The 26232-nt window shown below is 38.3% G+C and overlaps 1 protein-coding gene across 6 annotated transcripts in view; it reads left to right on the top strand.

Annotated features, from left to right (window-relative positions):
• Positions 1–26232, top strand: part of BTRC (beta-transducin repeat containing E3 ubiquitin protein ligase) — a 120079-nt gene that overhangs the window by 5518 nt on the left and 88329 nt on the right. For 2 of the 6 annotated variants that reach the window (XM_040070782.2, XM_040070784.2), the window contains exons 2-3: positions 11214–11282; positions 21996–22103. The exons of 1 other annotated variant lie outside the window; for it this stretch is intronic. In XM_040070782.2, the coding sequence (XP_039926716.1) occupies positions 11214–11282; positions 21996–22103 (177 nt within the window). The remainder of the gene's footprint in view (positions 1–11213; positions 11283–21995; positions 22104–26232) is intronic. 3 more of the 6 variants (XM_040070783.2, XM_040070786.2, XM_040070785.2) reach the window with 2 other exon arrangements.

Raw genomic sequence — 26232 nt, 5'->3', positions numbered from 1 at the left:
CCTTGGCAAATTATTTGCCAGTCAGCAGAGCTATAATTCCTCATGAGTATTTGATACTAAATTATCATTCTCATTAGTAAGATAAAGCAGACTGTTCTAACCACGAAGTTTGGTTAGGCAAAGGGCTTCCTAAATAGTCTTTGGAAGGTACAAGGCATGTGGTGGCCTCAACATTCTCAATATCCTAAAATGGTTTGTGATATGCAAAAAGGTAATGAGGATTTTAGAGCAAGAATATAAAATTATTCCATAGTTGTGCATCATGGTAAGGTAGGAATGTACAGTTTTCAGAGATCGCCTCTTTAAGAGATGCCTAATGAAGAAAAAATCAAATGGTCATCTTTGGTTGGCCACTGGAAGTACTCCAAGCTCTGGTGTCTTAGCCATAAATGAGATGAAATATAAGTTATGCTGTTTTCTTCTTTATTTTCAGTGTTAGTGGCTATTGAGGTAGCAGGAATATTGACTTGAGACAAAAAGTTAAATGGTTGAGGAAGCTTCCTGGTCTGATCTCATTTAAAATTCACTTCGCATCTAAAAACTCTAAAATTTTAAGTGGGGATCAGAAAGTATCTCCTGACATACAGATCTTGAGTGGGTATGTTTGTCAAGTGAATGTGTTCATCCATCATTTTGTTTTCTATGGATTTTACTGTGTTGGTAGTTTGTTTGTATTATAAAACATGTTAATGAAAGATACTTATTTTCTGATACAAGGAGAGTAATTTATACCTGGAAATTAGGAATTCTCACTAAGTATTGTGTGAAGGGATTCCTGTAACTTTTTTTCATCTTTATGGGTTGTCATATATTTGTGTCATATTCATTTTCTCAGTGATTATTGCAGCAGTATTTAGGGTCATATTTAAGACTAGCTAAACCAGCAAGCTGAGCAACTTGGTTTTTTGTATAAAAAATTTCATGCTGAATTCATCAATGCAGATGGAATAGGCTGTTTTCTCACTTCCTTGCCTGCTTATATTGTGTCTCTTAAACTCCATGCATACTGGTGAGATTTGTGTAATATTTAACTGTCCTCAGTAGCAAGCTTAACTGGTATTTCCAGTACTGTGTATTTGCTTCAGTCTTCCTCTTCTCTTCCTTACAATTCAGGAGATGCTCAACAAGGCATTTTCTTTATACATTTTAAGTGATTTTGCACAGAAGGGCTGAATCCACTGTGTTTTCAGCTGTGGAAGCTGAAAATTAGTTGTAGCACACCAGTGTCCAGTGGCTGCAGCTAAAGAGTAAGTGCTCAACATACAATTAATAAGCAATCAAATATGAAGCTGTTTCCCTGACAGGATACTGATTAGTACTGTGAAAAACTTCTTGATAACCACAGAATTTCTTGAAAATAAACTTCTTAGGAATTGCATTAAGTATTTCCTGCTTATTAAACGACAGAGCTTTCTAATGCCAGTTTTTCTGAGGTGCTGGGGAACTCTGGTGTTGGGTAAATGCTACCCCTGCTTGCAGAAAGAGAAAGCTGAAGAAATTTGCCAAGGGTCATGGACTGCAGGAATTTGTGTAGAGTGATATGGTGCACTGTTAATAGAAGGCAGAATACAAAGAAACCAGTTCTTCTAATAGCTACCCTTGTGCTTCTGACCATGTTTTGGTTAATTTTACAATTGGCTAGCCACCTGTTAAGATAACCCATTTTATCATTAAACAAAATTAATTTTAAAAATGGCTTGAAACTGTCTGATTTTAATGGGATCTGAATATTCTTAGTTTTAATCTGCCTCATGAGGCTTGTCTTTCTTCTGGGAAGTACATTGTTACATCATTAAAATATCATCCCCTACTGAGAGAGAAATCGGTCCCATTCACTAAATGGCAGTGCTGAAACAATGACAAGTATTTCTAAAAACTGCATTAAAATTCATTTTTTTTCTCTTTGATGTGCGAGTTCCATGGTCCCATTAACCAATGGGTGCTCACCCTATTTGCTGCTGCGTGTGCACAGCCAGATTTGTTAGCTGGGACGGCAGAAGGGTTCAGAAGCAGACATAATGACTTGTAGTTTTAAATTATTTCACTTTTCCACAGTGATTTTGCTTGGAAGCAAATGATTGATCATAATTTTGCACTCTCTAGCTAATTCTAGTCCTCCTCTGAACTAAAAATTGAGAAACATCTGATTTCATTTTCCTTCCTGCACTGCTAAAACAGGGTCTTGTGCAGTCATTTTGATGAGTGCAACAGAAAGGAGAGAATGAGGAAGAATGGGAAAGCTCAGCAAGGGATCTTTCTAGTCTTCTTGAGGGAAGGACAGAAGTGTTTATAGTCTGTGGGCAGGAGCCGTGCAGCCTCTTGGCAGAATCCACTGGAGTAACCAGTTTGGACTAGAAGCAGCAAAAAGGCCTAATGCTGGTTTAATTTGCTTCATCCCCTGGTGAGAAGGGAAAGGTTTCAGGGGCATACTACAAAGGAATGAAGAAGTCCTTAACTGCAGTTGTATGTTAGCAGAACAATAATAATGTGTTCTTTTAACTATAGTCTAGATGGACCTATCTTCTTCAGAAGCAACTGGAGCAAACCAGACCTAAAGAAGATGGTAGAGAGGGAATTCTGATAACACCAGCCATTGGAGAACTCTGGTGTGGATTTTGTCAGCTGGCTTTGTGCCTTACATGGGATTTTTCTGTTTGTAGGAATACTCTCTCATGATATTTCTATCTAAGGACATAGTTATTCTTACAGAATTGAGGGGGTTCTTCTCCCCCAAATAAAGTGGGATGGATGGAACACTGTAGAGAAAGATGATGGCAGTCTTTGGATGCTAATCAGGGCTGGACTGTATGCTGACTAGAAAAGAGTCTGAATGTTTCCATGTTTGCCCATACAGCAACCAGAACAGTCTCTAGTTGTTTCAGAGAAAAATGGTCTATCATGAAAGCCTGTCATACAATGTAGTCAGTCTCCCTCTCTGCACACATCGTTTGTAATTTATTGTGAGAGCAATAGAGAATGGAGCAGTGGGAGTTGCTTTTAGTTTATGGATAGTTGGCCTTGAATTCTGTCTATTAGGAAGATGTTGGCGATTCTCCAGGGGGGTTGTTTGTTGGGTCTGCTCAATGCCCTTCCTTCTTATATGCCAAGAATGTCAGCATGACTGAGAAATGCAGCCAGCTATCATTCATCTCCTGCAAATTAGAACAATGAGAAAGGGGTGTAGTCCCAAGACAAGATCGATTGATCTTATTTTAGAAGATGAGTCTTAAAAGCATCTCAACCGAAAGAAATCCAAATAATGTTAACAGACTTTTCAAATGTAATGGAAGGTGTTTCCTGTTGCTGATATATTCAGAAGGACAAAAATCTACATTCCCTTTTCTTTTTGTAACTTTTTCCTTTTTATTTCTCCTTTTCTTGACTAGGATGACTCCAGTGAAGTGTATTGCTCTAGTGCTTTGTTACAGCTGTTTTTACAAGCAAGCATAAAGACCCTGCAAGTTTTTTTGCTGACAAGAAAATATTCCTATAATCTCACTGACCTTAAAATAAGAATTTATGTTGAGACCATAAAGGGCCCATCCGTGAGAGGACACATGTTGGTGTTGGATTGAAATCGGTTTTGTGGAGTCTGGGTTCAAGTCTGATATTGGCAACCGAAAGTACTCTCTAAGGCTTTCACAAACTACTGAAAGCAGTTGCTAAATGGAGTTCTCTTGCTATGCCACTGCAGAGCTATTCCAAATTTGACTACTTTGAAAGTCAGAATCCTAGTTCTTATTTTCCTGCTTAACTCCATTCATGGCTAATTCATTCTCATTTGTTCGTACGCCAATGTCCTTGAGCTTAAACAGCTCTCCTCCTTCCCCTGTGCTCATCTGCAGGTATTTGTGGAGAGCAATCATATTCTGCTCTGAGCTGGATCTGGTCAGGCTAAACCAGCATTCTTTATTTTTTTTTTCCTTCTGTTGTAAGACATTTCCTGGAACTTTTGATCATCTTAGTAGACTTTTTTAAACAGCTGCAAAATTTGATTAGTCTCTCTGAAACAAGAATGACCAGAGCTATACACAACATTCCAGGAAATATTTTGTGGATTCCTTGCACTAAAGCAGTGATCTTAATTCCTTTCTTCTGGGATTTTTTTTTACTTTATATAATACTCTATAGTTGTATTTGCCATTTCCGTGGCCACATTTTATGGGTGAGCCATCATTATCTAATGAGTAACATATACCAGGGCCTCTTTCCCTCTTCTCAGTTACTGAGTTCCTAATTTATAATGGAAATAATGTAACTTCTTGATTTATATGCATCATGTGTCAGTTCTGTTACCATACCTTCAAGATGCTTTGCCCTATATTTTTATGATGCCTCTTTAATTTCATTAGCACATTGGTAATTCTTGAGTATTTTAGCCATTAGTGAGAATGTTTAACATTAATTTCAAGAATAATGATAGATTTCAACAAGGTTCATTCTCTGTACAGTTTAATGGTTCCTTTTTCAAAATTGCCTGTGATACTCTATAGTTTGTTTTCTTTTTCTTAGCCTCCTTATAACTCTGGTATTAATCCTAATCCTCTTCATTGTAACTAGTAACTTCCTACATGTATCTATCAAACGCTTAACTACTTCTAATTTGTCTGGACTTCAGTGATCTTCTTAAAGAAGAAGATTGGGTTAGTCTAGCACTAATTCTCCTTTGTTCTAAATTGGGAGTAGATTTGCTTAGCCTCCCATGGTGACTGTTTCATTTTGGCAATAGTTACCGGTATTCAACCTCAGTAGATTTGCTTTCTTGGGAGACAGGACATACTGTTTGTCTGTGTTGTGGCTTTGTTTTTTTCTGTTTTGGCCAGTCATTTCTGCAGCATTTTAGATTCATTCTGGTTAGAATTACTGATGCTTGTACTGGGTGAGGATGCTACCAGAGGCTTCCCATTAGCTATCTTCAGCTGGTGCTGTTTGCCCAGCTTCATTTTGAGGTCCTCCAAGACACCAGGTGATGCTCTGGTGTTTCTTCGTTGAAGGAGGAGTTTGCTCTAGTTAAGCCAAAGGAACATTTGTATCCTATGCCAGGAATTGAGAACTGTCATGGACCTGAACTTGCTACAGGGTATTTACATAAGGAAAATAAATTTAAGATATTTTGGTAAGTTTTTGAGGCAGTTAGTTACGGATTCCAGGTTACTTCTGATGGGTGAAAAGGTCCTGCATTGTAATTGTAGCAGAGTGCTTTGTAAGGGAAATGTATTTGGACAGAGTGGCTGTTCCTGCAAAAAGGAAGTGTTTTGGTTACTTTTTGAATGGGAAAATGTTTGGCTAGTGCTGGAGCCTGCTCAGTAGCTAAGCAGAAAATGTGGTGGAGTGCTGGAGTGTGCTCTTCAAAGTGTTTCCTTCTCTTTAGAAAAAAATGGTATTCCTTTTATGAATTTATCTGCTTAATGTGTGAACTGTAGATTTCCTTCCATGATAGTTGGCACAGACCTGTAACCCATCTCTCCTGCATGCTTTTTTGTCTGTTACCTAACATTCAGCAGGAGATTGGGAAGGTGAAAGTTAATACTGTAGGTTCTTATGCTGATTATGGAGATTGTAGTTTTCCAAACTTAATTTGGTTTACCTTGGCTGTATTTTTTTTTAAGTACAGGACTTTCTATTCCTAATGCTCTGAATTTCAGTGAAAAATTAGGATCCAGGTGAGCTCTCTGACTTTTCTATAGCCTTACAAAAAGGAGACACAATACTTGGAAGGCAGCAGCTTCGTTTTGTTGACCTCTGGACAAGCGTCCAGCTGCTGTTTTATATGTAAGTGCTTGTGCTATGAATGTCACTGTTCTTGTTGGATACTTACCTGGCACAAATTCAGAAAGTAGCATGAGAAGTGGTCTTCACCACAGATCTTGCAGTCTTGAAGGAGGCTGGATATAGTGCTTGAATTTCATACTTAAAATGTCAAATGATTGTGAAATCAGGCATGGGCATGAAGAGAATCTCCACACTGCTAGAGTAAGCATGTTTGTGGATCTTGCTGTTATTTGTTTGGAGATAAATGGAGTGCTGTCATGGGTCTCAATTTGGTTTTCAATACTGTAGCTTAGTGTTCTTGTGAACCCAAAAAGAAGGTATCCAGGTGTTTCATGTTACAGAAGTAGTTTACCCGATTGCTGCTGCTCTTGAAGGATATAAAAAACCCCTTGCATCTATTTATCTGTCAAGGAGTATAAATAGACACTCTCCAGTGGGAGTTGGTTTTGGGCAGATTCAGTCGACGAACTCGGGCAGATTCATTAAAGAACTGGAGTAGCCATGTTCACCACGTGCGGTGAGCTCATTAAGTTCACAGGCAGTCAGAGCCTACTGTTTGAGAGTGCTGTGTCCTTCTGAAGGAGTTTGTATCAAACTGTGAGACCTGACAGTCAGCTGACTTAGTGTTTCTTCATTCTTTCTACAAAATCTTACAAAGTGCACACTTAAATATTGGCAACTTAAGCTTTTAGGATCAAGATAGCTCGTGGGTTTTTCTCCTAATAACAATGAAAGATTTTGAAATTGTGTGTTTGGTCTTGTAGAATTGGAGTCCACTGATCTAGCTGTGCCTTATTTTGAGTATTGCTTTGGGCAGTAGAGTCAGGGGTCTGTTTGGCCCATGAAGTTGTATATTCTGTAATAGGAATTCAGTTTATTGCTGTAATGGATGCAAACTCATTACGAGTTCTAGGCCACAGGGGATACTTTCCTTTGCTGTGGAAGTCATCTCAACTGGACAATCTTCAGTGCAACTGGCCATGCCCTTCCATGTCAGTGACTGACAGATCTAATTCTGCTTTTGTAGCCGAGAGCCTGTTAGTTAATGGAGTCGTGAATATTGTTACTCAGAGGCAATCTTCAGAGTATTAAAATACATTATTCCTATTCTTCACTTGCTATTTATCAAACAAGGTGTTATATCTAATGAATTCAATGCTATTGTCAAATAAATACTGTGTGTAGATTGTGACTTAAAAGAAATGGTAATATAAGTAGCTTCATTATTGCTTTGCAGTGACGGAGAGAGATGGGTTTAGTTTGCTTGTTTAAATCCTGTGTGATGGAAACCCAGAGTGAATGTCTTCTCTGAGGGAACAGCAAGCATTATGGGTGATATGATCAGATTAATAAGATCCTTAGTACATATATATTTCATACAAGGTCTCAACTTTTTTCCCCCCCTCATTTCTTATTACATGGAAGCGGATGAAATGCAGAAGCAGCAGTACTGCCTTGGAAGTACCATAGTAGGTTTCCTTTTATAATTATCATTCTTGACATATTTATCCTTTCTTATGGAAGTGAAGATGCAGATATTTAAGAACCCTTCTTGCACAAAAAAGCCCAATTTCCGCTCAGTACTTAATTAGCACTTGTTTATGACACAGCATCTGATTTGATTTTCGAAACAAATTGCACAGTAAAGAGGCTGATATTTAAACTGTATAGTAACCACAGCTCCAGCTGTGACTCAAATCTTGTAAGCCTTCAGGGGTTGTGTTTAGGCTTAGAAAATAGGAACTCAGGCCTGTAATTAAATGTCCTCTGAAAATCAGCCTTAGTAGAGAAGTGGAGAGGGTACCACTGAATTTTAAATTACTGGCTTGTTCTCAAGAATCATTCTGTTGTTCTGGGCCTTGCTAGGGACTGCAGAAACCAAATGGATTAAAAATGGAAGAGTAGATTACTAAAGCAAAAAAAAACCACAAAAACCAAATGGGTTGCAGACAAAGAGATGAGCAAAGTAAGCAATTTGGGTCCTCAGTTTATAGACATATGCAATATATGTAATTTTAATATATGGCTAAGGTATAGATAACAAGTTCTGTAGACACCAGAAAGACTAGAGAGAGAGTAAAGATTTCATACACAGTAAAATTGCATTTCAGAACCGTGAGTAAGGTGCTGATGGTTGTGGAATAAGCCATCTGTGGTAATGGAAGGCTCTTTTTTAAAGCAGTGCCTCAATAATAAACATGAATATCTTGGAAAAGGAAGCAGACAAGGTTATATTACAAATTAGTCACTCACCTAAATCAACATGTGAAATATTCACAAAATAGCATGATAGAAATTAGCAGTTAGAGTGCTTTCAGAGTTACTTTTTGAGGAAAGCAATCACTGTCGATGCTGTTGAAAAAGAGAGCAAAATTCCCTTAGCAGCCTGAATTTTAGTCAAGGAAAATGCTTTAGCAGGTGCTAAGAGAAAATGCTGTGCTTATGAATGGTATTGAACCATGAGCAAATACAAAAATGAGTAGGTCTTGCTGGGCAATTAATTGTATTGCTGGTGGAATTGCTTTGAATAGATCATAATCATGGAATATTTTAGTGTTGGTTTAAAAATTAATACAGCTTTCAAACAAGACAGTTTTCTAGGTCCCACATCTTTTTAAGTCTGGTGGAAAGAGGGGCAGTTTTATTTTATTTTTTTAAATTGACAGTCATCTTACAGTCTTGTCTGCTGTCATTGGGATACTTCCAATTCAGAATATTTTAACCAGATGTATTGCTTTAATTGCCTTTTTTTTCTGCTGAAGAATGCATTCCTAGGGGTCATTTACAGTGTGCCTTGGAGAACCACAGAAATTCAGAATTTAGGAGATTTGTTGTAAGAGTTTAGCCAATCATCAATCTGAGAAATTTTAATTAAATTATGCTTTTTTATTGTGCTTATTTTGATGTAAATGAGGGCTCACTTTTGCAAATACCCCACTTGAATGGCATAAGCAGCAGTATGTGCGAAATGACACACATACCTCATACTGGTAAAATTTGCTTCTCTTCTATGTAGTCTCTCATTTCTTCTTAGATGAGAGTAGGTTTATCAAATGCAAAGGAGCCATACCTCATTGAGAGGATTTTGCCAATTCACTATTGAGGGATGAGTGATGGATCTTAGTTTCTCCTATTTTTACGTTTCACCTGTCAGCACTGAAAAATAAATTGAGTTTACAGTAGCTGCTAATCTACAGAAAGTCCTGATTGCTCTTAATACAATACTCAAGCGACTTTACTTTCGAGTCACAAAAAATTGTGTGGGTAAGAGTTGTCTAAATAGAAATACAGTGTTATCTTTACTACTGGAAACACTTCTGCTGAAGAATAATCTTGTTGCTGGCAACAGATCTGTTAAAACACTTACATATTTGCAGGACCAGGGCCTTCAAATTAAATGGTTCAAGTCAATGTCTTAAATCAATTATTCAGACTGCTCTGGACTGATGGACTAGCAAATGTTAAGCAGCCTGCTGGTCCGAAGAGTTTGACTGTTATCCTTTAATTTGTAGGTTAGGTGACAGAAACAGAAAGAAATGAAGTAATTTGCCACAAATTGTTGTGAATGCAGTTTGTTTCTATCATCACAACAATTTGTTGTATGAAACTGGCCTCGTCTGAGACTGGCATTCAGGTCTCTCTACTTTGGACACTGATTTAAAATTACTGTTATTTGTTCTTGTTTTTGAGGACTTGCATTTTTTTTTTTCCTGGCTAGATATATACTGGGCTGTGCTAATTTGAAAAAGAAACTGAAGCACTTGAGCCAGAAGTAAAATGTGTATTTCTGTAGTGTTCTTGCTAGATATGCGGCACTTCATATAGTTTCTTCCATTTCCAAAGCACATAGAAATGTCAAGAGCTCCTCTCAGCAAACCTGTGAGGTGGGTTAAATGAGTGTTGTCCCCATTTTACAGTCGTAGAGAGACTAACCACCCATGACGTTAGTGCTGAAGGAAGGATTAGGTCTTGGAGGATGATGCTTCTAGCTGTGTGAGGAGTCTCCTAAAACATAGTTTGTTAATGTGTTAAGCATTGCAAGTCCAAACACAGCAGGTGCATGCAGTAACCAGGCATACTTGACTTTAATTTATCAGCACAATGGTAGTTATTAAAATTCATGTTCAACTGAGATCATTGGCTAGGACACCAGGGCATAATCTTACTACTACTTTGAAAGATTTAGGAGGATTTAAATTCAAACTGGAGAGAAGCAAAAATAACAAGTGCTCAAAGTATATTGTCAAATCCTGAGTGTGTACTTCTCTTTAGAGGCAAGATTTTAGTCTGTTCTAGTTCTAACTTTATTTTCAAATTCCAAGGCTGCCCACCAAAAGTGTGAAGATTTGTCATTCAGCCGTAACACGTTTTTTCTCTCTGTATGTTTTGGTTACGAGTACCAAAGTGGATGCGGTTTGTACACACTAAATACTGTGTTGACTCAAGAACAAGTGAGAGTAAGCTCATCTTTAACAGAGCCATTCTGAAAATGAGTAAGCTTTTTGCAGCCTTCCAGGAGGAGTTGTAGGGGCACACCTCTGATTTGGAGGGGAAGTACTATGAGTTAGAAAAGGGAGCGTGAAGTAGTTTCTGGGAGTAAGAAAAGTCTCTGGACTTGGTGGTAGTGAATGTTCTGTCTGGTCCTGTTGCTTAGATGTGATTTTAATTTCTAAGCATCTCCTTTTTTGGGGGGAGGGGGGGTGAGGGCGTGGAAGGGGAACACATGAATCCACTTGAATGTGAAAGTGTCTTTAAACTGCGAATAAATGTCATGCCAGGAAGTGGTTTAGGGTTTGTTGCATACTTTTTCCTATCTGTAAGTTATGCTATATATGTTTTGTGCTTCTACAGCAATTTGATGTACCTGCCTTTTTTTCAGTCCAATAAAGCATGAAAACAGTAGATGGGGGGTAGATTGTATTTGTCTGTCTATCGAGACATAATTTATGGCTGTGTGTAAGTATAACAACCTGTTACCCTGGTATTAAGGCTGCACCTATTCAGGAATTTTCTGTCATCTCTTCATGTTGTCCAGTGTCTGGTCTGACCATGTTGAGGATGGTAACTGTGAAAACACTCATAGCTTGACTACTGCTGTTTTGACACCATTTGCTTTTTATGTAGTGCCATTAGTCTTTGCTATTGCACCCACCACAGAGGCTGTGCTTATCCAAGTGCGTTTTTGTGGATATTTAAAAAAATACATATATATACTGAACTGAAATGTAAAATGGTGGAAAACATAAAAAATGGTGACTTTATTAAAAAAGTGTTCTTAAAGCAGCTGATATCAGAGCAGCAAACAAGAACTAATCTGGGGACTAAACCTTCATGTGCGGTTTAAAAAAATCTGCATGGTTTAAAATGCTCCAGAAAATAGACTTAGGTTAGCTAGGTCCCAGTGTAAAAGGAGGTCTCTCTTTATGTCTATTCTCTCCTAGCCTCGAATACACATGCCAAAAGATGGATTTCAGCTTATATCTTCTGGATACCAAGCATGGCTAAAGCAGGTTGGACTGTATTATTGTTATTCATCTCATGTGAGGGACCGTGTTGGACACCTGTGCTTGTCTCATTAGTGAAGTACATAAATGAGGGTGTAATGAAGTTACAGTGCCATGTTAGCTGATACCCCTCATAGCCATCACTGTTTTGTGTTTATGCATGCTGTGTTTGTATAACATTTTCTCACCAGTCTGATGAATGTGCACTTCCTGTAAATAAAAGTTCAAGATGCAGTCACCTGGAAGCGAAGAGGGTCAGAGTCTGAAAACAAATCATCAACAACCGCTTGAATTACAGAATTAAAACGGGCCTTCAAACACAAAGCTGCATGGTGGTGGTGTTGGTAATAATGGGGAGGCCACTGGGTTAAAACTCAAGAGAATTGCATCTAGCATCTAATTCAGATCTGCCTGGGTGAATCAAGTATGGACACTTACTCACATCACATAACAATTGTGCAGTTTGACACAGTCTGACACTGTGGGGAGTCCCCACTCGGAAGTGGCCTAGTGCTATATTACTCTGGCTATTATTAAAGGCCAGGCTTTAGATGTCTCAGCAGTCTGCCTCTAGCAATTGCTGTCAGCTTTTCACTTTTGTGAGTGAAAAATCCCCCTTCAGAAAAAATAGCTTAATTTACAAATGGCCTGTACAGATCTCTTCTCTGATGAACATATATGATGAATCCTGTGTCCTTGAGAATACATGACTTAAAGTTGCTGTTTCTGTAGAAAGCCAGAATGTGTTGTTATGGCAACAAAAACTGGAAATATGAAAACAGCACAGATAAGCTGCATCCTGTTGTCATGGCAACTGCAGTTGTGAAATGACAAAACATGGTGATGAAGGGATCTTCAAGGTGGTACCGTGAGCCCAACACAAACGAAGAGCCAAGTCACTCGGACAGAGTGTGAGAATGAAAATCTGCATCAGCAAATCCCCTTAAAATATGAGAGTTTCACTGAAGGTGCAAACAGGATGGTTTTGATTGTCTGCAGTCTTGTGTCAGTATCTTCCAAGCAGTAGGTAGTAACTTGATTGTGCAAGCTGGTTACTGCTGTCAACTTATATTGACTTCTGTGAAACTGAGCAGAGCTGGAACACCTATTAGAAGACGGGCATCAAGTCTTTTATTTGCAAACCATTTCTTTGAATGAGTGATGTGCTGCAAAGGTGAAGCGTGCTTTGGAGCTTCTTTCCGAGAGACCGTTTCTATCTCTCTCCTCTCAAGTCCACTCTAGTGAAGGTCAGTTGGGACACTGAAGCTTATGTTTTCTTGATTTAAGCTTTGCTGAGCCGGAGGCAAGGTGTCTCAGAGGAATCTCAACTCTGCAATTATTGTCTCACAGAGCTCAAGTTTGTTGACCTATGGGGCATGGCATCACTTTCTGCTTCTTATGTGGGTTGGGAGAACAATAGGAAGAGGATTGTGTGGCTGTTCTGTTTTCCTGTCATTTCTGAGGCAAACAGATCAGCCTTATATTACCAGTGCTCTGATGCAGGTGAGATATATGCTATTTGGACTCTGAAAAATACTAAGGGGGTAAAAAACCTAAAATATACAGTAAAATTTCCAAGGAGGCTTTACACTAGGCAACCTCAAATAATAGAAGAACTTCCACTTTTTGAAAAAGATACTTTTTGTAAGCATCTTTTCCCTTTGATTTTTAGTTTATTGATACTACTTCTAATGTCTATCTCAATCTTCTCACTCCTTGATCCAAGGAGAAGTTATAAACCTGTGCTTGTCATCAGCAGATACTGTCGTGGAAATAGCTTTGCTATTCCAATTTTGTGCTGTGATGTCACCACAGGAAGTGTAAGGGTAAGGCAGTTGATATAAATGCTGGGAAGAGCTTTCATGAGAAGCAGAGAGGTTAAATTTTTGGGGGTGAGTTTGATTTGGTGTCGGATATCTATCAAGGGTACTACCTGTAGGATTCCTTAAAAGTGTGTATTGAGAAGAAAGCCACTTTTGATGCATGTAAAAGCATAATCTACATATGCATCCAGACGGAATGGGGGCTGTGCATCAGGTTTATTCTCCTGCTGTCTGTATTTTTAACAGGATCCTAACTTAATGATTTTTTTTTCCTCAGCATGTCTGAGTATTGATCTGCTGCCTGACTTATACAGAATGTGAGAAATATCCCAGTAACACATTGTATTAATGTGGACTAAAAGCAGTTTATATTACAGATGAGGTGGAGGAAGATGGAGTTCTGCAAGACTGGACACATACTATAAATATCCATAAAACTGACAATTTTATCTAAAACCAGTGCTGGCTGCATTTGCGTATTTTCAGCCTTCTTAAGACTGGAGATAATAGTTGAACACTACCTGAGCATGGGTTGCCCACACTGATGTCATTACCCTCTGCCCTTTAATGAGAGGTTTTATATTTAATGTTGCTGTGCTGCAATGGAGAGTTGTATTGTGTTCTTATGTGGGCTAGAGGAAATAGAATACCAGTGGCCAGAAATACATAGTTGCTTTAAGACTGGCATTTTAAGTAACCTGCATTGTTCTCTTTACTCTAGCTCTCTCCTGTTTAGGTGTTTGTCTTTTTGTAGACGGTACAGTTGGTTTATTCAGCCTTGAACTTCATTTAAGCTTTTGACATGCTAGCAGTCTGTACCATCCCATCACCTAGCTACTGATCCTTTGGAGACAAGCCACAATTGACTTCTGAAGGGAGAAAGGGGGAGAATGTTTGTGTGTAATTACAGTCAATAGACATGATATTTTAATTCCTATATTATATGGACACCTTCTATCATTTAAGCCAAACTATGAAACTGGGCAAGTTGAGCTAATTAGGTAAAATGCTAACAAAACATTATTTTGATTACATAAACAATGAAGTAAAAGTATCATTTTAGGTGACTTCTGAAACATGGTAATTCAGAGCTAAAGCTAATGCCTCCCTTTTTCATAGCCCTGTGAGCAAGTATGCATCATGGAGGATATGTAATGTAATGCACTCATCTGAGCCTTTCTGCCTCCCACTGTCTTTTTGTAGTGGAATTTTTAAAGCCGAGTTATAAACCTGTAAATGTGTTTTATGCTGGAAATTCTTGGTGATACCTTAACTAGATTGGTACCAGCAAAGGCCAGTATAATCAAAACAAGGCACTTCCAATATTAATGGTCTGCACTTCAGTCAAGTCAGCTGGAAAAGAGAGTATAAAAACCAGGACTGTGATGAAACCAGGATTCTTCTGCTAGAATTGCACTTTGCTGAGAGAAAAGTGAAATTATTCTGGATATATTTTGATTTTGTAATTTTGTCATTTAGCATCTTTTCCTTAACTTCTAAAATATCTATTTTCAGTGGATCCATATGCTTTTTAAAATTCAGATACTAACTCCTTGGGTGGAAAGTTGAAATAAGATTTCTTTTTGCAGTTCATTTATTAATACTTGGCACTCTTATAGTGCATTATATCCTCAAAGCGTTATGCAGGCATATCAGTTATCCTTGGAACACTTCTGTGTGGTAGGTGCATAACAATAACTCTGAGAGATTTTATGGAATTAAATAAAGTCGGAGATGAGGGAAAAATCTAATGAAACTTTTCGTTTCATCTCTCTACCAATGTAGGGTTTTTTTCCTCTGCAGTTTGTGTCATGGGAGTAGAGAGAAGTTCTAGAAACGTTCCAAGATAAAGAGATTTCAACACATTCCTTAGGATGCTGTGTTACTCTGCCCAAACTCATGAGGAATTGTTTGGAATTATCAGGCTTTAGACACAGAATCATTAAGTTTGGAAGATACTTGTAAGATCATCAGATATAATGGATCTTAGTAGTGACTGTGTTTTCTTACTTACCAAAGAGCCACGTGCACTTGGTTTTGTAAGATCTCCATTTTAAGACTTCGCATAGTTTCACGCTTTAGACCTTGGTGAGATTGCTCTTGGTAAATTTGGTATTGTTTAAAGAAGCACACACAAGTCTCTGCAAGTTTTGTTTCTTAGAGAAGGGTATGGCACCTAAATCTTAAAGCTCTGCAGCTGCACTGGTTTGGATTTATCAGCTTCATGCTTTTAAGAGCTAGAATTACGAAAATATTAGTATTGTCGAATTCAGATGTGATCCATACAAGTTCCCTCAAGGACTTGGCATCCTTATAGATGGAAGCTGGCACCTTGCTGGGACATGTAATTTCTGTTGACTTGAAATCACAAAGGCTGAACTCCAGTAACCACTCTTTGGGAAAAGCATTTCTTCACAAACATTTACCTAAAAGCTGTGATCTGATCCTCCCAGATCCCACTCAGGTAAGTTATTATTTGGATAATCTGAATACGTAAATCCTTTTCCACATGTCTTATCTTTGATATTTAAAAGTAGTTAGTGAACTGGAATATCTTGTAAAAAGTTACTGTTAGCTAGGGAGTTACCAGAAGATTAGAGAAGAGTTTGCATAATACGTACGTTAAGGAAAATTTACTGAGCAATTACACGTAAAGTGGGTGGCTGAAGGAGAAAGAACCCTTTTCAGCAGTTGGAGCTCTGTGTGCACAGCAAAGCTGGCAGAATGTAGTAACACCCTGAGGGTGAGGGGAGAAACTGCTGCACTGAAGTCAGTGATCTGTACCAGGTTAAGGAGTCCAGTATTACCTATGTTTGGAGTCTAGGAAGAATGTTATAATTGAATCCTAGTAGCATTGCTTCAGCCTCTGATTTGTGAGACTTAATTGTTTGGAAGTCAGACCCTGGCTGTCCCAGAAACATACACTCAGCTTTCCCAAAGTGAAATGTTTGTTTGCTTGATTGGCAGTTTGTGAAAAACGGTCCAAGGGTCTTCAGTGAGATAGCTCAGCTTTTGTTATGGCAAAACAGGAACACAAACCACTTTGAATCATCCCCATACATAGTTGTGGAAATGTGACCAAGGTGTCTGAATGTAATAGAAGGTGAGGAATTGTGCAAAGCACTGATTGTGACAGCAACTGCATCTGGCCCTTCACAATTCTGGTGCAGTATGTGCAGCTAGAAGAGCTGATGGTTGGTGGGCTGGTGGAGCCCTGCGAGATCCTTCTCTTGGTCACACTCCAAAGATTACTACAGTTGCCTCTTCATTTTTATAAATTAATTTTCTTACTGTGGAAAGACTCAAGAAAAAGTGCCAGTGACAAAGTCAGAATTATCTGGTTATAAGCGTGGAAAAGTGGTCTGGGCTGGAAGGAAGTGCACATTTTAACTGTAAGGCTTTTGCTATTGTTTTTTTGTCTTAATTAAGACTTACAGCTTTTAATGTTTTTCTTATTTTCAAGTGAAAATAGGCAAAAAACTTTCTCCAAAAGTTATGAAAGTATTAATTTGCTCTGAGACATTGTAGTCTCCTTGGTAAGTTCATAATTGGCCAGAATTTTTTTTTTAAATGCATATTCTTGTCTCTCAGGTATATAACTACTTCATAACTGGTAAATCTGTATTCATATGTTAGGGTTTTTAAAGGCATATTATTTACACAATTCACTTGAATGGCTCCTTTGAAAGCTTTGTGGCTCTCTCATGTAATTATGTATTTAGTATGCCTTGCATCCATTGTTGGGATAGGGGAAAAGGAAAAAAAAAACCTTAAGCCCCACAAAATCTACTGAAAATAAATAATAAAAGAATATTCTCATTCCGTTTTGGCGGCTTTTTTAGAAGTTGTATTATTTACTTTTTTTCAGATAAGAAGAGCTACCAAAGCTAAAAAAAAAATGAAATATCTATGGCAGTTTTTTTAATTGCAAAAGTATACAAGATGCACTGGGAGTAATTTTTTTAATACTTATATATATTTAATCAGAAATCACCTCTCAGAACAGTAGAGGGAAAAGCAAGAGATACCTTTTCATTTTTATGTGTATGTGAGAGGTTAAAAGAATGAAAAGTGGACCAGAGAAAGGATCCAAAATAATTTTTTAGCCAGAAGTAAATTTTTGGAATTGTTATTAAGTTCTATGAGACCAGCATTTGTAATGTAAATAGCAGCTGCCTTATCTGATCTGTTTCAAGCAATGTGTTGCATTCTGTGGTGACAGGAATAGTGCAGACTGAACACAATGTGAAAGTGATGTATGTTATATTTTTGGCATTGGCTTAGTTAAGTATGTGGCCAAAAAAAGTATAAGAGGAACTGAGTGAGATTGAAAAGTATTGAGGTTTGTTCTCCCATTTTTGTGGTGTATGATAAAAATAATTCTGAATATTAGGAATCCCAGTAAGATCTGAGCATGTGTTTGATAAAGGATTAAAATTCCTTGGGCACATTTCCTGAGCATTAGGTTTTATAGAGCATGCAGGAAACAGTAGTGTGAAAGAGACTTTCAGGGAGAATTGATCTTGCCAGCCATCCCATATTTGCTTTCTACGTGGTGATCTGTCTCCTCATATCAAGCTCGTGTCTGGTTTACATACTTCTAATACCCTTCAGAGCATCCCTTATGTTTTATCTGCTCCAGTTTGGGTGGTAGAATTTCTGGGACCTCTTTTCCCCTCATGTCTTGGTTTTTGTAAGAGTTAGTAATTGTTGTTCGTTTGTCTGCATAAGGCACTGGATGCTGTAGTAGAGGGGAAATAATTCTGAACTAGGGAAGGACTGAAATAGATGTAGTTAGCATCTGAAATTGGTCTTATTTACAGTACACCAAACACCAGCCCTTGGGGAGAAGAATGGGTTTCCTCTTCGGCTTTGTCACTAACTTGTGAAGATGTACAAAAATATATTAGGCTGCCTGTAAATGAAAGGTGTTTTAAGTGCACAGGTTATCATAAAGTTCAGTACATGGTTCATACAGAGGTAGTAGGTAATATCTAATTTAATTTTTTATTTTATTTATTTTAAAATGGGCCACAATTAGAGACAGTCATTCTATACTACAATCTAATTAATTTCTCTGAAGTGATTATAAGGAAAATATCCTTCAGCTATTGTTTGATTTTCTTCTGGTCATTCTTGTTTTACAGTGAGCTCAGTCTAGTCAGTTTATGCTTTCATACCTGTGCTGTAAAGTTGAGAACTGTGGTAGTCCAAGAACTATTTTTTCCCCATGTAGAGCCACTTAGTTTTACAGGACAAGGTGATATATTTCTGACCTGTAACACAATTTACTAAAACTGTGTTAGTTACCCCTAGTATATTGTATTTGCTGAAGGACTAGAAGAGAACAAATTTGATAAGAAAAACCCAGTCTGAAATGGTATAATCTTGTAATGCAGTAGCAAATAAAGTAAATAACCAATTTTTAGCACTGGCAAAAATTTAGCCATTGAGTGTGTATTGAAATTTGTCTTTAGGACATCAGATAATTGGAAGAGAGGGTAGACTATTAGAGGCAGAACATCTGATGTAGTCAAAAAATGTTCTTGCAATATAATTACAAGAGTAATTGAATAGGTTAAAATACATCTTCCCTTCAGTTCGTGGTTACTGTCCACTCAGCTCAGGCAGTGGCTGTGAATGCTTCTAGCCTGTTTTAATTCAAAGTAAGGCAAACACATTTTAATCACCAGTGGAGCAGCTGGAAGCAACCTCTGTCAGAAGGAGGATGCTGCTCTTGTTTGAAACTGTAGTCCCTGTATTTATTTAGGGGGAAAATACATTTCAGAGTTCAGGGAGTGGGATTTTAAAATCAGTTGGAAAAAGAAATTGGGTTTTTTATCAAACAATTCCCTATTTTATGCCACTCAATGTGTATTAAAGATGCTTAGCTTTTCTAAATAAAAAGCTTTGCGTCTCCGGGTCTGAAAGTTGTGCAGACATCCGAAGTATTAATGCAGTTGGGAGTTAGGAAAGTAAAGAGATTGCGTCCTGGCCCAGTACTTAGCAAGCAATACCAGCATTCCCATTTGGCTCTAGCCCAAGCACTGTGCCTCTGTATCTTTGTTTTGATGAATCGATGTAGATTGACTTGAGTTCAGGAGAGGATTTTGTCAGTCAGCTTTCAAGTCGTGAACATTGGGGCCAGTCCCTTGTTTGTGGAGCTGACAGTACAAAAGTGAGTGTTTGACACGTGGCTTGCTCAGTGCATGGGGATAGAGGCTGTTGAGACTTTTCAGAGATCAGGCTCTAAATGAAGTTGTTCTGTTGGGTCACTCATCTGATTTACACACAAGCTGTTTCTATTGAAGCACCTGGGGCCTTTTGTTCAGGCTTGTGAATAAGCTTCTTTCAGTCACCAACAGTAATTTAGTGTCTGCTTCCTTCAGTAGGTAAAAGGCAAGTACGGGAATGACATTTCTTTCCACACTGTGCAACTTCACGCTTATATGTTTAAGCTAGGTAACAGAACTGTGTCACTAATGTAGATTTTGTTATATGCTGGAAGAGATTCAGAAATCATCTGAGGTATTGGTAGTTTTTTACTTTGTACTTCCTGACTCTGGAACGATACTAAGCGGCAAGAGTGCATGGGTGAGGAATAATATCCTCTGTTGGACAGAGGGTTCTGCAGAATAGCCCTTCATTGTTTTCCTTTGTTATTGTGGCAATTTTAGAGGAAGACATTTCATTGCCTTGTAAGTTCCCTGGCACAATAGAGTACCCTACCTGCAGATTGTAATGACTCTGACTTGAGCTGTAATCTCGTGTAAACCTTGAGACAACTTAAGCTTGCCTTTCCACTGACAGAGTGCTCCTCATTTTTCCTGCCTCTGCTCCTTTCCATACTTCAGTCAGTACAAATATTTTAAGTAACTTCTTTTTTTTTACTTGCCAGTCAGTTTTAATGGCAATCAGTTCTTTACATTCATTATCACAACATGAAAACTTGAGCCAACCTAAGGGATGGGAAAGCTTGAAAATACGGAATAAATGATAGCTGCAAGTCTTGGATAACTGTATGGAAAATAAAAAGTAAAATCATCCTATATTTATTTTGTATTATGTTATGTATCCTAGGATGGGGCTTACTTAGCGAATTTGCTCTTCTTCATCAGAGGCACTGTGTAGTGAATCTCCTGTTACTGTGACATTCTTGGACAATAATAAACAACTTTGATACAAGTAAATTAGACTGGTGAAATGCTTAACCGTGGATGGTCATTTCATGTATTTTTTTTTTTTTTTTTTAGTTATTGTCACAACAGCTCTCAGTAGCTGTAGTGATACATATTACATTGCAAAAAAAAGAAAAGATTGCTGGCATTTGGAAGGTTTTTTATATGTGGGGGTGTTTGGGAGGTTAGAATGGCAGACAAAAAAGTATGGCTCACTTTTGTAGCTTGTTACAATACTATGGCTGTAATTTTTTTGGCTTCAGGAGGGGCATTACATACAGGTTCGTGTGATAGGTATTACTGTGATGTACTCAAATTCTTGAGTTTCAGTATCTTTGTAAGGGGAAGAGTTGATTGGTTGGGTTTTTTTAAATGAAAATGCAGTGAGGAATATATTTTAAGGTATCACAAACTTCTATTGAGAATATTTCTATAGGTTATATTCCCCAGCAGTCTTTAAATACTATTTCTGGAACAGCGGTGTAAATTGCAACGAAGTACAGCAAAGAATGTGGTGACAGACAAGGTTAATCTCTCTGTCTGTCTGCACAGGACTAGATTATGGATGTTGGTGATCACCTTTCTACTCATTCAAAATGGGTTATGTTGCCCTTATATACTCCTTTGGTGCAAGATTGTGCAAGGTTTTCTAGTCCTCTCAAGAGCAGGAAGAAATGGTAGCTCAGAAGGCAGCTGTCATTTCATACCCATTCCAGCTGCCCTTTCCACTCAAATTTCCTCCCATCCCCTCCCCCTCTATTAAAAAAAAAAAAAAAAAAACAAACAAACACCAAACCAAACAAACCAAAACAGAAAAACACAAAAAACCCCAACAAAAAAACAGGGGCAGGATTGCAAAAAAGAAGAGTATGAGGGTTTAAAATCTCTCACAGCTAATCTATCACATCCTTCAGTTTTCATGACTATCTGCCAGTTTAGAACACACTTGTTTTTTCCTGCCTTGCCAGTAATTAGACAAATGCAGTAGTGCTGATGGCATCGAAAACTCTGTGTCTGATAAAAGCAATTGCTATCATAATGCATCCCTAAATTTAATAGTAGTAGTGTAAAATAAATAAGCAGCTCTCTATTTCAAGGGGCAATGGCTTTAACTATCAAAATGGCTAGTATTTTCCTTGATTGGCTGCTTTGGCTCCTCTTTTGTATTTCTCTTTGTAGGAACTGAATCAATTTATTGTAATAATTGTATTTTATTTAACAAACAACAAGGCAAGCAGAAACCCGAAACTCTTATGAAGTGTCACCAACTCCTATTCACCTTGGATCATAGGTTTTTCCTTTTTTCCCATTTACGGACAAAACACAAATATTTTCTTTCCCTGCAATTATTACACTTAAAGTTGTCATTTACTTTTCTGCTTTCCTTGCAAAAATGCTTGCGTTGTGTTCTGCCTGGAGCATTGCTGTGGATGGAGAAGAGGTCTGATTAATTGGAAAAAACCTTTTTATTACTGGGAAAATGAAACACATTGTTGTGGAAAATTAATCAAAATTTACTTTCTTGATCCATAGTGCTTTTTTCTTGCTACTATGACATCTGTAAAGCTTCTCTCAAGGAAAAGATGCAGTTAGTGCTCTCTTAAAGGGATCAAATCACTTAAATGTGTTGATGCCATGTGGCTAAGCCTTAAAAGTTCCTGTAATCTGTGCCATCCTGTCTCATACAGTTCCATCTCATAGTTGTCCTTTCTCTGCAGTGCTCTATGCCCAGATCTCTGTGGCTGGGCTGCTCCAGCCTGGCGGACAGCATGCCCTCACTGCGATGCCTGTATAACCCAGGGACTGGCGCACTCCCAGCTTTCCAGGTACTTTCTGTCTCTCCCCACTCCTTTTTTCTCCATCTGTGTGCTCGTGCATCTCCTTTACTTGCCTGCTTGACCTCTATTTATTCTGGTTCATACTCTATGCCTCTCCTCTGTCATTCTGATCTCTGGCATTTTAACCCATCTTGTGTAGATTCAGGGCAGCTGGGGCATTTCCATTTACCTTGATACAATTATTTTATCTAAATTGGCTTGATACTATCATCTTTTTCATTGGCTTTAAATTGTGTCAAAAAGATACCACTTAATTATATCTGGCAAACAGCATCCATCACACAGGCTCCAATCTGGCTATTCTGGCTATTTGCGATTCCCCTCCTATCTAAATTTTTTGTGTACCACTTAAAGGACTGAGAGGGTGAGTTCAGTGCCATAATGATAATTGATGCCAGCATTTTTTTACTTCAGTTTTGTTAGCAGGAGTCTGGACATTATGACTGCAGAAAATTATTGTCCAAGTAAGCTGTCAGTCAAAAGGCAAATAAAGGAAACGTTTTTTTTGAGTCGTGAGTCAGCTTTCTGCCAAACAAGTTGGTTCAGATCCTTTGGGGTGACCCGTGAATCTTAAAAAATGCAGACATTCTCCTGTAAGAGAGTGAGACAAGTGCTGGGTGAGCATCAAGAAATCTAGACAAGGCTCTCAAGATCATTGCAAGCATTTTTGATGACATGTGGACATCACAGCAGAGACTGGGCTCCAGAGATGTCATATTCACATTGGAAACTGAGGTATTTTTTGAACTGCAGTGACTGAGGGAATTTACGAGTATCTCTGTAGAGAGCATGTTTATTTGAACTTATGGTAGCATGAACATTTACTTCAAGGTTTATGCTGCTAGATTATGCTACTGCTGGCCTAACCTGTGACAGAGTTTTATCTACCAGCATCTTTCAAAACCAGATAAAAAGAATAGGCCAGAATATTTCTGAAATTTTCACTTGTTTCGGGGTAAGTTCATTATGCGCCTCTAAAGGAAAGGATGCAAAGATTATTTTAAGTTTTACTTCTTGCTCCCAGAGCCAGGATAGTGCTGTGGAAATAATCCTCTTAGTCGCAGAGGAGGCTGGAGTGTCTTGCATCGTTTTGCTGCAACTCTTTTGCTGACACAGCAGTAGCACTGACGGAGTCTGGAAGGTGTCCTGCCAGGCCTCCTTTGCTGAACCAAGCTTTTAGTGGAGCTTTCCATGGGGGAGGGGGAAACACGACTTTTTATTAGTCTAAGAAGACTCTAGAGACAACAGGCAGAGCTTAGACTCTTAATCCTGATTTGCATAATTTGACTAAATCTGATGGGCCTAATTTTTTGGCTTTTGGCTGTTGAATAAATCTCAGCTCTCTTTAAGCTTAGCAGTATATAGAAAGTAATTTATAAACTCAAATTGAGACTTCTTCCTTTCTAATTGAATTATTTTTGATTACCTAAAATAGACTTATAATATAAAGGGGAAGAGAAATTAATTTATTTTAGCTTAAGATGTCATTGCTAATCATAGATGTGAACAATAACTGTTCTGCTAATGCAGTGCATTGATATTTGGGGTCAAATGAGTCACCTGCACAACTATTCATAGTGTTGGGATACTGGTAGGACTGACATTCACATTTCTGCAGATTTTGAGAGAGATTTCCATGTGTATTTAGCGACTATGGGAATTGGGGAAGTACTGGTACTCTTCACTGAACTCTGACTGCCGTGTTGAGGAGCACGTTTACTGCCGGTTGAGAGAGAAACCACATTGCCAGCAACAGCTTCTGCAGCACTGAGTCATCCACATTTCAATCCATTTTTTTCAATGGGCTCTGATTGATCCTCATTAGCTTGCATGGTTTGAAGAAAACTTCTCTCTGAGGCATGGCTTCTGCATTTCCCAGTGCAGAAGGGAGTGGTTTGGAGCCTGCTTGGAGCAGTGATGTTGCAATATTTCATCATTCTTTAATGTTTTTTTCTGGTATCAAATCTTTGGGAAAGCATTAAAGACTTTCTTGTAGCCTGGTGAATTTTCTCATATTAAGTTACTTTCTTTTTTCCATAGCGAGCTTGAAGTAACTGGAGAAGCATATCAATGTTCTTTGCTTGTGGCAAAAGAGGAGATGCCATCTGGAAGGCTACTTAGTCACTGCTGAATTTGTCTAGTTATTTACATGGCTGCCTTCAGATGCTCAGGCAGAAATGTGGAAAGATGCTCTTTTTTAATAGCTCAGTTAAAGTCTTGCTGACTCCTCATGGGAAGCATTGGCAGGTAGTCGATTTAGAGATTATTCTGTTAATATGTCAGATAACTTGGTTTTTCTTCTTTGTGTTTATATTATTGGAGACACTTAGGTGAAAACAGGATCTTCTGGTTCTTCAGCCCTGCTTTTAAGCAATCATCCTGCAGTGGGAAAGGCTTTAAGGCTAAATCCATTAATCGGGGAATAAGGAGCTAGAAACAGTTCTTTTTTACATCTTTTATCTCAAAGGGCTTTGCAACTGACAATCTACTGTGTTGCTGAATTTCATAGCAATCATGGTGGAAGATGGCAGCAAATTGGAACATGAACTCCTGTAAAACACAGTGGGAAATGGTAAAGGGGATATTTTAACAAGAGAGAAAGGCCAGCCATTCCATTTTCAGTGTCTTGGATGCCAGATTTTACAGTACTGTTATTCTGCAAAGCAACTGAAAATTAGGTTGCATGTAGAGTCTCCTAAACAATAAAAAATAAATTACGTGTAATATACTAATTTTTCTTAGAAATTTGTGCTTTGGAAGTTTTCCAGGTGTGCCAACAGGTGTCTGTTTTCATGACATTTTCCATGTGAAGATAATTACTTTCCCTTTTAAAATATTTTTCCATGCATGTTCACAAGGCTCTATTTATGTTGCTTCTCATAGCTGCAACTCTTTGAAAATTCAAATTTACAATTACACCCATCAAGTGTGCTAAGGGAATGATTTTATTAATCCTTCCAGGTTTGCAGAAGACCAGAGTATTTCCTTGAGTTCATTTCTGTAGGTTGTTGTATGAATGAGGATGCTTGAAGAATTTAAGTCTTGCCAAAGACTTTTACGTATTGCTGTAATCACAGAGAGCAGTCCACCTCTTCCTTTTTACCTAATGCACAACCAGCACAAATACCAGCTCCTGTTTAGATTGTAAACTTCGTAGGACAAGAGTCATGCTTTTGCTACCTTTGTCTGGAGCCTAGACGTGGGTGGAGAAGAATGGAGTTGTCTTGTCAGCTTTATTTTGCCAAATCTGAAACTTTTGTTTCTGTGACAGGCTCTAGTAATCAAAGACGAGGATTAACTTTGGTGGTGGAGGTTAGTAGCATCTTGTTGAATATGGCAGTGTCTCTATAGAATGTCATAAATTTGCATTTTGTTTTACCTGAAGATCTTGGCCATAAAGAGCTGCACGTCAGGGTTTGTCGGGTGAAGAGGATGAGCTTCTGCTTCGTTTTGCAGAAGTGAGCATGTGTGTGAGACTTCCTTGGTCTGGGCTAAAAGCTCTGTCCTGGGGAGGAAGGCATGGGTGCACTGTGCTAGGCAAATTGAAGCAAAAGGGAGTGCACTTGAGGCTGGTCAGTGTGGATGTGACCTCTATGGACTGAGATTACTTTTGCAGAAAGATGAAAATTCAAAAGGTGTCAAAGGTATGCCATGAGGGAGGTCTGTTGTCCCTGTAAGACAGACGTGAACTTATTTTTCGAATTACTTTTACGTTAATTTTTCCTAATGTTTATGTTTGTGTTACAAAGCGGAATATTTGTGAAAGAAGCATTGTCAGTGTATTGGTAGAAACACTTGCATCTGTAAATTTCCTTCAGCCTGTTCATGCACTTTTGTGTTAGAAGTTGACATTTTATTGCTGGAACTACAGTGTAAATGTGAGTAGTAGCACATCATTTCTGGTTATACAGGAGGTTAGAGCTAGAGTCTTGGGGTGGGCAAACTGCATGCTCAGAAGTGTGTTTGTGAGAAATACGATTGAGGGAAATGGGCTTTGGAGCCAGTGTTTGCTGGTGTGCATAGTTCTGTTTCTAATTGGGAAAGATGTGGGGTGTCCAGTCGCAGGCTGCATCAGCATGGAGACACTAAGCCTGCTTTGTATTCACCCCTCTCGCTC

The sequence above is a fragment of the Hirundo rustica genome, chromosome 8 (genome assembly GCF_015227805.2).
Source record: "Hirundo rustica isolate bHirRus1 chromosome 8, bHirRus1.pri.v3, whole genome shotgun sequence".
NCBI classification, from domain to species: domain Eukaryota; kingdom Metazoa; phylum Chordata; class Aves; order Passeriformes; family Hirundinidae; genus Hirundo; species Hirundo rustica.
The sequence above is the reverse complement of the archived record's forward strand: the minus strand, read 5'-3'. Positions and strand labels throughout refer to the sequence as shown.